The sequence below is a fragment of the Chlorocebus sabaeus genome, chromosome 23 (genome assembly GCF_047675955.1).
Source record: "Chlorocebus sabaeus isolate Y175 chromosome 23, mChlSab1.0.hap1, whole genome shotgun sequence".
In the NCBI taxonomy this organism is placed as follows: domain Eukaryota; kingdom Metazoa; phylum Chordata; class Mammalia; order Primates; family Cercopithecidae; genus Chlorocebus; species Chlorocebus sabaeus.
Genome location: NC_132926.1, coordinates 4,225,043 through 4,240,770, shown reverse-complemented (window position 1 = coordinate 4,240,770; position 15,728 = coordinate 4,225,043). Strand labels below are relative to the sequence as shown.

The 15,728-nt window shown below is 44.7% G+C and overlaps 1 protein-coding gene across 4 annotated transcripts in view; it reads right to left on the bottom strand.

The window, feature by feature from the left end:
• Positions 1-13,838, bottom strand: part of LOC119623020 (metal transporter CNNM1) — a 52,634-nt gene extending 38,796 nt beyond the window's left edge. For all 4 annotated transcript variants that reach the window (XR_012090760.1, XM_073010457.1, XM_073010456.1 and 1 more), the window contains exon 1: positions 12,161-13,838. Coding sequence is in view for 3 of the 4 variants with exons in the window: in XM_073010457.1 (XP_072866558.1) it covers positions 12,161-13,733 (1,573 nt within the window). In the remaining variant the exon portion in view is untranslated. The remainder of the gene's footprint in view (positions 1-12,160) is intronic.
• Between the last annotated feature and the right edge of the window lie 1,890 nt (positions 13,839-15,728).

Below are 15,728 nucleotides of genomic sequence, written 5' to 3'. Positions count from 1 at the left end.
CGATGAGAAATAGCTACCCTGACACATGTTAGATTTTTTTTTTTAAACCTATACAATCAAGTGAAATCACTCTCTACTAAATCAGGAAGAGAAACACAAAAATGTTATTCTACCAATCGTGCAGCAACCACCTTGATTTGGAAAAACAAAACTGTCCCTTTCTGTAGCTTAAAAAAAAGGCTGTGCTTTATAGTAATTATCCTGCTCTACTTTATCAGAAATAATCAACACCTTTATCACAAAATAACTTCTTGAGCCACTAAAGGCAATTATAAAAAAGCCAACCGTGTCATCCAAAGCACCATGGTAACCAACATCACTAGGGCATGAAAAAATAGTTGTTCGTCACTAGAATCTAAGCCAGTTGGTGGTTTGGCTTGCTAAGCAACACTGTAAAAATAGCAGAGTAACAACCCATTATCTGGAGGTCTGACTTCCCACTGTTTTGAATATGGTCCCAGAAAGAACTGTCCCAGGTCTCTCCGTTGACTCCATACCCTAGGCTTATAGTCAAAACCTGACTAATCATTTAACCAACAAGTACTGATTGAAGCATACTGTATATCAGGCACATGATTCTCAACATGGTATTCACTTAGTTTATCAGTGCAACAGAAACTATAAGTGAGATGAACACAGGAAGAGTGGGTTTGTGGAGAATGGTGGAGCAGGGATTTGCTGGAGGCAGGTTCAAAGAGAACTAAGAGCTGTTAGCCAGAGGACAGAAAAAAATGTAAAAAATAGGGAATACAGCATAAAATAACTACACTCTCATGATCATGATCCTGCGTCATCAAGAAAAAATTAAGTTATATTTAGAATCCTTTGTTAAGGAAGGCAGGAATGGGTATAAAACATTTCAGAAATATCACCATCAAAAATGGTTAAAACATAGTTTTAGCATTTGAAGGAAACAAAATTATGTTTGACAAATATCTCCTGCTGCCTAGCTCCCCATTTTGCTGGAATAAAAGCAGCATTATGATAATGGCTTTCCCAGTGTTCAGACACAGTGTCAGCTCCTCTCTGCCTTTCTTTTTCACCTCAAACTCCTGCCTCAGCTGGAACGTTCTTTCCCTTCATAATTGCTTAGCAGGGTCCTTCTCCTTCTTTTAAGGCTGAGCTGAAATTCCACTTTCTCAGAAAAGTTTTCTCAGATCATCCAAGGACTATTTCTCCCTTTCCTTTTCACCCACAGATGTTTTCTCGATTCCATTGCCTGGACCCCAGGCTGCTTTGTATTATCATTTCCATCATGACCCTTCCTTCTTTCTTGTTCCTGGAGGGCAGGATCAGCACTGCATTTATATCGATGTCTATCTGCTGAGCCTGGTACTCAGTACATGCTACTGAACTGATCTGCCCAGATGATGTTGAGAGTCAATGGGGGAAAATGGGAGGGTGGCTGGCAGAGGTGGTACTTTCCCTCCTGGATGTTACACAGCCCAAGAGCCTGGCATGGCACCCATGCTGGCTCTTCTTCCTCAGGGCCTTTGTATGTCTGTTCCTGTCTCCTGGGAAGCTCCTCCTCTGATGAATGCCTTCTCACCGTCCTTTAGGATTCAGCTCAAATACCACTTGGTGAGGGACAGTCTATCTTTACCTATAAGACCAAGTCTATCTATTATATATTCAGAGCTCCCTATACTTTTTCTTCAACTCACTTAGGACAATTTGTAATTATTTATGGCTTGGTGTCTCTCTCCTACTCGACTGCAAGCCCTAGGAGGGCAGGAATGGTGTCGGTCTTGTCCACACTGCATCCCCAGTGCCTAACACAGGCCTGACAGAGAAGAATGGCCATTCAATACAGGAAGGAAGGAAGGAAGGAAGGAAGGAAGGAAGGAAGGAAGGAAGGAAGGAAGGAAGGAAGGAAGGAAGGAAGGAAGACAGAGAGAGAAAGGAAGAAAGAAAGAGAGAGAGAGAGGGAGATGGAGGGACGGAGGGAGAGAAAGAAAGAAGGAAGGAAAGAAGGAAGGAAGGAAAGAAAGAAAGAAAAAGAAAAAGAAAGAAAAGAAAAGAATAGAATTGAGGAGAATCTCATTTTGAAAAGCAGCATAACAGCAGCAAATAAAAAGAGAATTTAGAGTTGTTATTGAAGGTCTCAGAATCCCCAGACATGGGCCTAGAAGGAACTCAGTTTAAGAGAGTACTACTAGGAAAACCCACAGACCTTCCTCGGAGACACCCAGATGCTTTAAGGCAGCGAGAAACACAATCAAATGTATCTGGCAGCTAAAAAATGGAGTTGAGATGAGCTATGATATTCTTCAAATAAAAGAATACTCACAAAGGATGATAAATAGAAAAAATGGAATTTAACGGCAGCCTGTGGGATTTAGATAGATAAATAAAGTTTGACAATGAAGGCTGGTATGGCCTGGAAAAGATAACTAAATTGGAAAAAAGTGTGAATGAGATTCTCTCACAGGTTTTATTAGTGCCCCTTCCAGTTCAGATTCTATTGTTACCTGGCATTTATTTTGCCAGGCTGGAAAAAAAAGAATATAACAACATTATAACAATCACAATGAAAATGTTTAAAGGAAAAAACCCCACAAGTTTATCATCTTGAATATTAATTATTTTCCCTTTTTCGTTTCCTTTCATTCTTTCTCTATATGTACAATGGACTACACTTTGTTTACTGTTTGCTCCATTGTTTAGAAAGTAAGCATCTCATTATACATTTTACTAATTATTATTTAGCAACATTTAACACATTTTAAAATGTAATATGTCTATTTACACCAGTGAAATGTAATTGTGAATGAAAAATTTTATTTTCTTTTATGTAAGACAAAGAATATAGCACTAATGTTTTGGCAGGTTTTCATAGAATTAAGCAATGGAACGGTTATTCTTCCTGAAAAAATAGCTAAGGTCAGCATTTGGAGTGTAAAGTAAAACACTGGCTTTTTGGACTAGATTATTCTGCAGTGAAAAGGTCACATTGTGTGTCTGGGCCAGGAGCACTTACTGGCTGGTTGGACACGCTTTAGGCCAGAGGTCCCCAACCTTTTCAGCACCAGGGACTGGTTCTGTGGAAGATGATTTTTCCACGAACTAGGGTGGGAGGGGGGATGGTTTGGGGATGGAACTGTTCCACCTCAGATCATCAGGCATTAGATTCTCATAAGGAGCATGCAACCTAGATTCCTTGCATGTACAATTCACAATAGGGTTCTCGCTCCTAAAGCCCCAGTTGATCTGACAGGAGGTGGGGCTCAGACAGTAATGCTTGCCCACTGCTCACCTTCCACTGTGCGGCCCAGTTCCTACCAGGCCACAAACTGGTACTGGTCTGCAGTCTGGGGGTTGGGGATCCCTACTTTAGGCAACAGACCACTTGCAGGAAGACCAAAGATGGAAGAGGATATTTTTAGCTCCATAATGTCTGCCTACCTCACCACTGTATTTCCAGAGTCTAGTACAATGCCTGGCCCAAAGCAGGAGTTCAAAAAATGTTTACTGAATGAATCAATGAATAAGCAAAGACTGAGTATGGATTGTGCAGTAGACTGTGTTATAGCCATGCTAGTGCATAGGTGGAACAACCTAGCATACATGAGTTGTGCTCTGTTGTTTGCAAAGATGGTGTTACTAGTCCAGCAAAGCTAAAATGTTTAATTGAGTTAAATGTCAGTCAGTGCTGTATTACTCAGAAGTCTTTGACTTCAGAACAAAGCTTTATTTCTTTCCCCTGTTGTCTATACAGGACTCGGTGTCTCCTAAAAGCAATCCAATAATAGAGTAGTAAATTTAAGAAGTATGATAAATCTCTACAGCTCCATTTTTAAAATTAGTCTTCCCAAATTATAGAACTCAACCCTGAGGAAACTATAGCAAAAACACCATCCTATAAGAAAATCACTGTTAGGATTAGAATGGGACATTTGATTTGTGCTTGATGGCAGGACAATAGGTTTTTCCTTTGCTTTCTTTTTAAGAATTTCATTAAGATTGTGACTATGTGCAGTATATTTTTAGTATGACAAAATATTGAGTTCCTATTTCAGGACAGTGGGATGATTATCCTCACATGATTTTCATACTTCTTTTTTCTACTATTCTATATTTAAATTTTTTTCTGTATAAATTATAGAAAGATAAACTTCAGTAAAAAATTTATAAAAGCAAAATACGACTGGGTGCAGTAGCTCACACCTGTAATCCTAGCACTTTGGGAGGCCGAGGCTGGTAGATTGCCCGAGCTCAGGAGTTCAAGACCACCCTGGGCAACACGGTGAAAACCAGTCTCTACTAAAATACAAAAATTTAGCCGAGCATGGTGGCACATGCCTGGAGTCCCAGCTACTCGGGAGGTTGAGGCAGGAGAATCACTTGAACCTGGGAGGCGAGATCATGCCGCTGCACTCCAGCCTGGGCGACAAAGTGAGACTCCATCTCAAAAAAAAAAAAAAAAAAAAAGCCACCTAGTCATAGTTATTGTATCCTCCATGTTCCCATTGCATTTTTGCATTTCTAGCATAGCACTTTCATTTTAATGCTTTATGTACCAAGGTCCATCTTACCCATATCCTGTACTTATATATTGAGACATAACTTGTAAGTTCAAGGTCACTGGAAGTCATGGGAAAGGTGAGTGTCCAGCTTGCCTTCTAGCTTTGCAAAGGGAATTGCTACTCATCCACTATGCTCTAGGCTCCTTGGGAACAGAGATTTTTATCTCATACCCCTAACTCTTAGCACAGTGCTTTACATGTGAAAAGAAATTGTTGAAATAAATATTAATAGATGTACCTAAAGAAACTGAGAAACAATATATGCAACACTTTTCTTCTAACACTAACAAACTTCTAAGTTTGATTTATTCTGCTGCATAGTCCAAAATGATTTAATTCATTTACTAGTGCTCTGCAGATCTCTTCCACTATATTAAAGTTTAACTCCTTTAGTCATCCATTCAGTCTTTAAACAAACATTTATTGAAAATGTACTATGTGTCATATCCATCGTTAGCTGCTGGAGCTACAAAGATAGATAAGACAGTCTTGCCCTGGAGATGCTCATTATATGGGTGAGAGGCACTTATAAACACACACTGATAGTACAGCTTGTTAGTTCAATGATTGAGATATGCACATAAAACAATGAAGCTGGCCAAAACATCTATTTTTGTATTTTGGGGTTTACAGGAGAAGTTTCCCAGAGGAGGTGGCCTCTGAGCTGAGTATTAAAGAGCTGGCAATGAATTAGTCAGGCAAAGCATATTCCTGACAGAAGTGCAGTGTGAATAAAGGGACAAAGACAAGAATAGCACAGTGCACCACAGAGTTCAGCGTTGCTGGAGGGTAAAGCTGTGGCAGGGAGTGGTGAGCGATGAGGCCGAAGGGGAGGGCAGGAAGCAGGTCATGAGTGCATTGCTGGCTGCCTTACCAGCTTAGCTCCTCTCCCGTAGGCAGTGGGGAGCTGCAGAAGGGTTTTAAGCAGTGACGTTACTGGAGATTATTTTAGTGGCACTGGAGAGAATGAATTTGAGGGAGACAAAAATGTGAAAAAGTGTAACTTCTTAGGAGGCATTTGCATAAATGAGTAATAGACTTGTGTTTATATTTAATAATCATAGCTAACATCTACTTAGTGCTTACATGACAGGTAGTAAGTTAGCATAATGCAATAGTCTTAATATTTCACACCATCTTATGAGTAAATATTAGTATTATTTTCATTTGAAATAATGAAACAGACATAAACAGTTAAGTAATTTGCCCAGGGCCAGTATCAACTCAGGCATTCTAGTAAGTCTTATGTTCCTTTCTTGAGACAGGGTCTCATTCTGTTGCCCACACTGGAGTTCAGTGGCATGATCCTGACTTACTGCAACCTCTACCTCCCAGACTCAAGCAAGTCTCCTGCCTCAGCCTCCTGAGTAGCTGGGATTACAGGTGTGCACCACTGCTGCCCAGCTAATTTTTGTATTTTTAGTAGAGACGGGGTTTCACCATGTTGGCAGGCTGGTCTCTAACTCCTGACCTCAAATGATCCACCTGCCTTGGCCTCCCAAAGTGCTAGAATCACAGGTGTGAGCAACTACGCCCGGCCAAATCTTATGTTCTTAATCACTATCCTGTTTGCTTAATTTCTGTCTCCTGTATTAGAATGAAGCTCTATGCAGACAAGGACTATGTTTGTGGTGTTCTCCACTGTGCCAACACAACTATTTGTTGAATAAAATCAGTGAATAACTAAGTGGAAGAAATAGTGGATTACATTATGTACACGTTTAAGAAATCGTCATGTACTGCTTAACTATGGAGACACTCTCTGAGAAATTCATTGCTAGGCAATTTCATGATTGTGTGAACATCATAAAATGTACTCACACAGAACCTAGAGGATATAGTGCACTACACATATAGGCTATCTGTTATAACCTATTGCTCCTAGGCTACAAACCTGTAGAGCATGTTTCTGTACTGAATACTGTAGGTAATTGTAACACAATGGTAAGTATTTGCATATCTAAACACAGTAAAGGTAATGTGTTGCCTTACGACGATGTTAGGTGTTATGACTGCTAGGATATGACTAGGTGATAGGAATTTTTCAGCTCTAGTGTAATCTTATGGGACCACCATTGTACGTGCAGCCCATCATTGACCAAAATGACATATGACTGCAGTTGGATGCAATATTGGCATCCAATTATTTGACCAGCTTTGGTGATTGTTATGGACTGAATGCTTGTCTTCCCACAAAATTCGTATGTTGAAGCCCTAACAACCCCCAGAGAGGTCTCTAAGGAAGTACAGTGGTTAAGATTAAATGAGGGCATAAGGGTGGGCCCTAATCCAACAGGACTGCTGTCTTTCTAAGAAGGGAGGACCAGAACCTCTTGCTCTCTGTGGGCATGCACTGAGGAAAGGCCACGGAGAGAAGGCACCCATCTGCAAGCCAGGAAGAGCGTCCTTACCAGAAACTGAGTTGGCCAGAACCTTGGTCTTGGCTTTGAAGCCTCGAATTGTGAGAAAACAAATTTCTGTTGTTTAAGTCACCAGTCTATGCTATTTTGTGATGACAGCCTATGCAGACTAAGACAATGATTAATAGGATGAGGTGAATGCAAAGGAGAGCGTTCTAGCCTGGGTGACTAAAGGCACAAGTGGTGCCACTTATTGGGGATACAGGCCCACGAAGAGGAAGAGGAGAGATTTGCTGGGATTAAGGAACAACATTAACTATTCTGTACTTAGAGGTCACCTCACTCAAACATAGAAATATAGAAGTTAGGTATTTAAAACCATTTATTCAATAAATGTTTACACATCCCCTAGCCATGGTGGTCACTGTACTTGCCCTGATAATACAAAGTAAATAAGATTCATTCTCTGCCCTCAATGAACTTACAGTTCAGTGGGGAGAAATATTGTTCCCTTTTGTAAACCTAGCACTCTAGTGTGAAAAACCATTTTCCTCTTCCCCACTGCTAAAGACTTGCAACTCGTAAGAAGTAAAAAGATAAAATCCCATATCATCACCTGTAACTGCAGAGTTGTTTAAGATTGGACAAGAGAAGGTATATAGAAATGTTCTGTCAAGCGCAATATGCATGTTAGCAATTACTGTAATTATAAAGCTGCATTACTGACCTCCAGAAACTGGAGGTGAATCAGCCATGGGCAGCAATCAGAGGTGAAAAAGCTACCTTTGAACCCTGTGGGTGGCAGGCATTCCAGGATGGAGGAAGGAATAAGATGGGTGAAGCAGGGAAAGAACAGGCTTTGGGGTCCTACAGATGTAGTTCACATCACAATTCAGTCAGTTATTAGTTATGGAAAGTTGTACAAGTCATGTTATTGATCCGAGCTTTAGTTTCTTCATCTGCAAAATGGGGTTAATAACATCTACCCAGGAGGGTTGTTCTGAGTATGTAAAGGGCCTGGCATGGTGCCTGGAAGAACTGATAGTGCTCAATTAATGGTAACTGTGGCTTCTATTAATATCATTCTTCTACCTTCTAAGGGATTTGTTGGTGGTTAAGTTACTTGAGTTGCAAGGAAGTAAGAAAAATGGAAGAGCTATTAAAGACCTGCTTTAAAAATTATTTTTTAATTAATTATTTATTTATTTTGAGACAGAGTCTTGTTCTGTCACCCAGGCTGGAGTACAGTGGTGCAATCTCGGCTCACTGCAACCTCCGCCTCCTATCTCAGCAATTCTCCTGTCTCAGCCTCCCAATTAACTGCGATTACAGGTGTGTGCCACCACACCTGGCTAATTTTTGTATTTTTAGTAGAGATGAGGTTTCACCATGTTGGCCAGGCTGGTCACCAACTCCTGACCTCAGGTGATCCACCCACCTCGGCCTCCCAAAGTGCTGGGATTACAGGCGTGAGCCACCGCGCCCAGCCAAAAAAGTTGTTTTTAAAGGCAAAGAAAAGCAGTTCAACCCAGCTTTCATCTCCTAACCTATGGTGCAAATGTATAACTCCTAAAGAAAATGACCACTATGTTATACGGCTTGCAGCCTGAGGACATCCACCTTCTTCATTATGTCTCATATTCTATCCTAAGCAGATCTACCAAACACTGTTAATAAGGGGTCTCTGAAGGCAATGCTTCTCAAACTTTAATGTCACATAGGAGCCACCTGGAGGCTTGCTAGAATGCAGATTTTCATTCAGTGGATTTAGGGTAAGGCATAAAATTCTGCATTTCTAATATGTTCCCAGGTGAGACTCATGCTGCTCTTTCATGGACCTTACTTTGAGGAAGTAGCAAGGCTATGAAAGGAAGTGGAAATATCTTCCTTGGCATAGTATTCTCTATAATGGCTTGCTTCTCTTTAGTGATCTACCTAAAAACAAAGTAGCTATTAATAGAACACTAAAGGAACTTTTTTCAGACCACGTTTAGAAACTCTGAACAGGGATTCATTTGAGATCAATATCAACTTTTTGGAACAGCTTACTATGTACAAGGCACTGTGTAAGGTGCTGGGGATAGAAGAGTTGATATGACAATTCCTACTTCAAAACACTGCTCATTATGCCCTGTATATTGCTAACCTCCTGAGGACAGTCTTCTTGTCTCCCCTGTTGCCTAAAACTGTACAGATGTTTAAAAAATACTAAATGAGGCTGGGTGCAGTGGCTCTCTACTAAAAATACTAAAATTAGCCAGGCTTGGTGCTGTACTCCTGTACTCACAGCTACTTGGGAGGCTGAGGCAGAAGAATTGCTTGAACCCAGGAGACAGAGGTTGCAGTGAGCCGAGATGGCGCCATTGCATTCCAGCCTGGGCGATGGAGTGAAACTCTGTCTCAAACAAACGAACAAAAAAACAAACAAAAAAACCTAAACAAGTGAATGAATGAGTTCATAGGAGTTTCATTTAAAACATCTTCTGCCAGCATATGACAATGACACACTGCTCTGTATCTTAACTATCACTTTTAAGAGGTGACTGAGTTAAAATGAGGCCAGTAGGGTGGGCCTAATCCAATCTGACTGGTGTCCCTGCTAGAAGAGAAAATTTGGTCACACAAGGAGACATCAGGGATGCATGCATACAGAGGAAATACCATGTCAGGACACAGTTAGAAGGTGGTGACTGCAAGCCAAGGAGAGATGCCTCAGAAGAAACCAAACCTGCCCAGACACCTTGATCTCAGACTGCTAGCCTTCAGATCTTTGACGAAATAAATTTCTGTGGTTTATGCCCCCCAATGCCCAGATCTAAGACCCTACTTCTCTAAGATACACAAAATATCAGCACAATTCTAAGAGTGGATAGATGAACCTCAAGTTGCAGTGGGAGCTATGAATGCAAGGATTAAGGTGAGATGGACTGAACAGGGTGAGACAGCAGCTGAAAATGGACTAAAATAGCTGCCATATATACATTTCTCTCCCTTTTCATCATACCAGCACAAAGTCTAGGGCTGTTCTCTCAAATCTGAGACTGAAAGTAGCTTTTAGACCTTTTCCCCCCTCCCAGGCTACATTTTAAGATTTAATATGATTTCAAAATATTGTGGCAGGAACAAGACCCCAGATTTGTTTGTATTCAAAGTTCTAAAGACTATTTATGATGTTAAAGTAGTGAGATTGAATTTTTCCTTTCCCTCCCTCCCTCCCTCCCTTCCTTCCTTCCTTCCTTCCTTCCTTCCTTCCCCGCCTTCCCTCCCTCCCTGCCTTCCCTCCCTCCCTGCCTTCCCTCCCTCCCTCCCTTCCTTCCTTCCTTCCTTCCTTCCTTCCTTCCTTCCTTCCTTCCCTCCTTCCTTCCTTCCTTCTTTTCTTCCATCCTCTCTCTCTTTCTTGCTTTGTTTCTTTCTTTTTTGAGACAGGGTCTTGCTCTGTAATCCAGGCTACAGTTCAGTGGCATAATCATAGCTCACTGCAGCCTTGGGCTCAAATTATCATGGATTACATTTTTGACAAAAAAAATTATACAAAATGCAGTCAAATGAGAGTACTGCTAGCCACAAGGAAGCTAGATCTGAAGCCTGAATCTGAAGTCAAGGGATTGATTTTTTGGTTTTCGTTTTTAATAAACATTCCAACTCATATCAGATGAGTGCCTCCTTCAAAGGAGTCATTCTGGAAAGTTCTACACTTATTCTAATTGTGTCCCTGTTTTCTTTTTTTTTTTTTTTTTTTTTTTTGAGACGAAGTCTGGCTCTGTCGCCCAGGCTGGAGTGCAGTGGCCGGATCTCGGCTCACTGCAAGCTCCGCCTCCCGAGTTCATGCCATTCTCCTGCCTCAGCCTCCCGAGTAGCTGGGACTACAGGCGCCCGCCACCTCGCCCGGCTAGTTTTTTTGTAGTTTTAGTAGAGACAGGGTTTTCACCGTGTTAGCCAGGATGGTCTCGATCTTCTGACCTCGTGATCCACCCGTCTCGGCCTCCCAAAGTGCTGGGATTACAGGCTTGAGCCACCGCGCCCGGCCGTGTCCCTGTTTTCAAATTATGATTTCTGGAGTTGCTTTCAGGGTTTGTGAGATAGTCTTTTGAATGCTCTCAATGTTGATTCTTGAAAGTAGATTTGATTTTAAAAAACAGTCAAGGGTTCTGGGCGAAATCTGGTGAACTAGGGGGGCAGTCAAACTGTGTAAGGCCAAGAAGAGTGACTCTAATGTACCCAGGCTGATTTTTCTTGAGTGAATTTATAGTCACCAGAAGGCACTTTCTGAAGACAAACTCAGACATGAAGTAAACAAGTTATAAGCATGACATCAAGCCTGAGTTTGGGGAGGAGGGTTGGATGATGGTGACTGCACTGAAGAAAACCCCACTCATTCTAGGATCTCCTCTACCCAGAATATTTCTTCAGGTTCAGATCTATCCTATTTCACAGGACCACAGTTCCCAGAATTACAAGGATCCTACTGCCTTAGTCAACTTTTAACCCCCAACCTGAGTACTTCCCTCCCCCCTCAAAGACAGCGTCTTGTTCTTTTGTACAGTGGTGGGATTACAGCTCACTGCAGCTTTGAACTCTTGGGCTCAAGTAATCCTCCTGCCTGAGCTTCCCAAAGTGCTGGGATTACAAGCATGAGCCACCGCACCAGGCCCTGAACCTGAGTACTTGATATGTGTGCAGCCAATACCTGATAGGAAGTTAAATATGGGGAAGAATGTCTAAGGTGTTTGGGTTTAGTCTACATGATTCAAAAGGCAGAATAGTTAGGAGGATCTGGAGACACAAATTTCTGCTTTATATGGGGAAGACATTGTCAGCCACTGGAGCTGTCCAGCAATGGGACTTGTTTGCTCTGTAAATAGTGAGCTTTCAGCCCTGGGAGTTTAAAGCAAAGGCTGCTTGTATGGGAACCTGTAGAGGTGCCTCCTGTAATAGGTGGGGAGCTATGCAATGACCTTCAAGGGCTATCTCCGACCTACACAGTATCTGACACTTGGTAGGCGTTGGAAAAACACTGGTGGAATGGAATAAACAAGGAATATGTTGCATCTTGTGAGTCAAGTAGAGGGGAAGAGGCCTGGGGCTCAATCAGGAGCAAGAAGTGAGGTAGAAGTGAGATGAAAATAGCCAGGGAGCCAAGAGGTAGAGTCTTCCTTGGGTTTTTGGTACCATAGGAGAGAAATTGCTTTGGGTACCTAGAGCCTCACGTGGTTAGGAAAGGATAAAACCTTTGAAGGGGATAGGAGTTGGGGGAGAAGATAGACTCCTGCTCACCCTTCTTAAACTCCTCCAGTACCGTGTCCAGTCGGGTGTCATTGAAAACACAATGCAGGGGCCGGTTGTAGAAGCGGGTGACAGTGAGGAGCGGGGTGCAGTCGTCGGGGTCCACGAAGGCCAAGTCCTTGACAAATAAAATGTCCACAATGTTGTGCCGCTGGTCGCCCTCATACACTGGGATGCGAGTGTAGCCGCTGCTCAGGATCTCGGAGACAGTGGCGAAATCGAGCACCGCGTCTGAGCGCAGCATGAAGCAGTCTCCCAGGGGGGTCAGCACCTCCTCCAGCACTTTGGTGCGCAGCTCCAGGGCACCCTGTATGATGTTGAGCTCCTCCTTCACCAGGTCGCTGTAGGGGTCTGCGGCCCGCAACGTCTCCAGCAGCTTCTCCCGCGTGTAGAAGGTGCTTATCTCCTGGCGCAGCGCCCAGTCCAGCAGGCGGCCCAGCGGGTAGCACACGGGAAAGGCGGCTGCCATCAGAAGCCGGGTCAGGCACACGCTGTGCGAGGCGATGGCCAGCCCATGCCGCGAACACACTGAGTATGGGCAGATTTCGGCGCCCAGGAATACCGCGCCGGTGCACACGAGCGCCGGCAGCCAAGGGAAGTGGATCCCCTCTTCGCTGTAGTCTTCCCCGGTGCCCCCGACGCCCGGCGGCAGCGAGGCGTACAGCCAGCCAGCCAGGGCCGCGTTGGCTCCGGCTTGGCCCAGGAGCAGGGTGCAGAGCAGATGGGTCCCCCTGCCGCGAACGGCCTGCACGCGGCGCGCCTGCTCCTGCTCGGCGGCCGAGCCGCTGTTCCGCAGCACCCGTAACTCCACCGGGTCCAGCGACAGCAGGCTGAGGCGCAGGCCGCTGAACAGGGCCGACAAGGCTAGCAGCAGGAGCGCCCCGAGCGCCCGCAGCCACGCAGGGGGCAGCAGGTCCCCGCCTGGGCCGTACAACCGCGGGCGGACGCGCAGCAGGAAGCCGCCGGCGGCGCCGTGGTGGTGCCACGCGCGCCCATCCCAGGCGCAGAGCGAAAAGAGCTTCCCGCCACCGCCCGCGCCGCCCCGCTCCGCCTTGCCCTTGCGCAGCTCCCGCACTCGCACCTGGACCAGGGCCGAGCCTGCCACGCCCCCGGGACGCAAGGGCCCCAGAACTTCCACGTCCGATGCCCAGTCGCTCTGCTCCCGGCAGCGCTGCGGTCCCGGGGGGCGCGTGGGGACCGCGCTAGGGGCCACGCTGCTACCGCCCGGGGGCTCCTCGATGAACACGAGCCGCGGAGCCCAGTCGCCGGTGCCATTCTCCCCCGAGGAGAGGGTCGGTGAGGGCACCGGTGCGGCGGTCGCCGGCGGTCCTGGCTGGAAATAGACACGCAGGAGGAAGTTGGTGCCTTCGGCGGCGCGCAGGGTGCCCCCTTCCAGGGACACGCGGCCCCCAGCAGTGTCCTCTGGCCGCAGGCCCAGCAGCCAGGCGGCGGCGGCTGGGGGCCGAGGAGACAGGGAAAAGAAGAGCAGAAGCACAGCGCCTCGGCTGCAGCAGTCCCGGAGCCTGACACCCACCGCTGCTGCCGCCGCCGCGGCAGCCGCCATCCTGCAACCAGCGCTGCTGCACGTGATACTGCAGAAAGCCGAGCGAGAGCTGGAGGGAGGAGGAGCCGGAGCCGGGAACCCAGCCGCAGGCAGGTCACCACGTGTACGCCCACTGCGCGCTTGGGCTGGTGGCGGTGGGCATTCAGACTCCGCCTGGGCAGGGGGTCCCCGCGGGAGGCTGGAGGTGGCCAGGCATCACCACACTGTGCGTAGCCGGTACAAACTTCAGTATATCTGAGCTGCAGCCTGAAAAGTCTCGGCTTGCAGCACGGCCTCCTACTCCAAAAGTAAGGTGCCCCTCTGCGAACTCCTACCCGGCAGTAATTCCCTGCCGGCTCCACTGCTTCCCCATTGGCCCGGGAAATTTCCCAGCTTTTTGCTTCTCCTGCCACTTGCTGACCTTTCATTATTGTAAAAATTTCTGAATTATTTAAGTTCAATTCTTAGTTAAGATCCGAATGTCCATCAATATGAAACTGTTGAAATAAATGAAACCACTGTGCAATGGAATACTATATGGCAAGAAAAAATAATGAGGTGGATCCATTGTATATGTGATGTGGAAAAAAATCTCTGAAGTAATTGTAGAAACAAAGTAAGGTGCAGAACAGCAAGTATAATATGCTACCATTTGTGTTAAAATTATTTATGTATAAATTTGTACACACACATTTATATGAGATTTATTTATTTATTTATTTTGAGACGGAGTCTTGCTTTGTTACCCAGGGTGGAGTGCAGTGGCACAATCTTGGCTCACTGCAACCTCCACCTCCCAGATTCAAGCGATTCTCCTATCTCAGCCTCCTGAGTAGCTGGGATTACAGGCATGCGCCACCATGCCCAGCTAATTTTTGTAATTTTAGTAGAGATGGGGTCTCACCGTGTTGGCCAAGCTGGTCTCGAACCCCTGACTTCAGATGATCCATCTGCCTTGGCCTCCCAGAGTGTTGGGATTACAGGCGTGAGCCACCACGACCCACCGGTTACATATTTTATTTTATTTATTTATTTATTTATTTATTTATTTATTTATTTATTTATTTATTTTGAGACGAAGTTTCACTTTTGTTGCCCAGGCTGAAGTGCAGTGGCGGGATCTCGGCTCACTGCAACCTCCACCTTCCAGGTTCAAGCGATTCTCCTACCTCAGCCTCCAGTAGCTGGGATTACAGGCGCTTGCCACCATGCCTGGCTAATTTTTGTATTTTTGTATTTTTTTTTTTTTTTAGTAGAGATGGGATTTCACCACATTGGCCAGGCGGGTCTCGAACTCCTGACCTAAGGTGATCTACCTGCCTCGGCCTCCCAAAGTGCTGGGATTACAGGTGTGAGCCACCGCGCCTGGTTGGTTACATCTTAATGATAGTACAATATCAAAAGCAGGAAGTTGATATTGGTGTAATGTGTATGTGTATAGTTCACTATCATTTTATCACATGTATGGATGTATGTGACCATCACTGCAACCAAAATATAGATCTATTATCACAAAGACCTAGGAGGGAGAGTTTGTTATTAAATTCCTTGTATTGTTTGAATTTACCCTGGGACTATATTATTTTTATACATTTATTTTTAAACTTTATATAGTAAAATTCACTTTTTGGTGTACTGTTCTATGAATTTTGACAAATGCATATACATGTAACCATCACAATGAAAAGTAATCCCATCACCACTCCCCCACCCTGCCAATTCTCTTACTGTCCTGTTGTAGTCAACCCCTCCCTCTGTCTTATCTTCTGGGAACTACTGATCAGTTCTCCCCTATAGTTTTCTTTTCTGGAATATCATATAAATGGAGAATACAGTCTGTAATCTTTTTGAGTCTCCATTCCTTTACTAAGTTAGCATAATGCATTTATGATTCATCTGTTGTTGTGATTTTCAGTAGTTCATCCTTTTGTATGGCTGAGTAGCATTCCATTATATGGATGTATGACAGTTTGTGTATCCATTCAATAAGGAATATTTGAGTTATTTCCAGTTTTT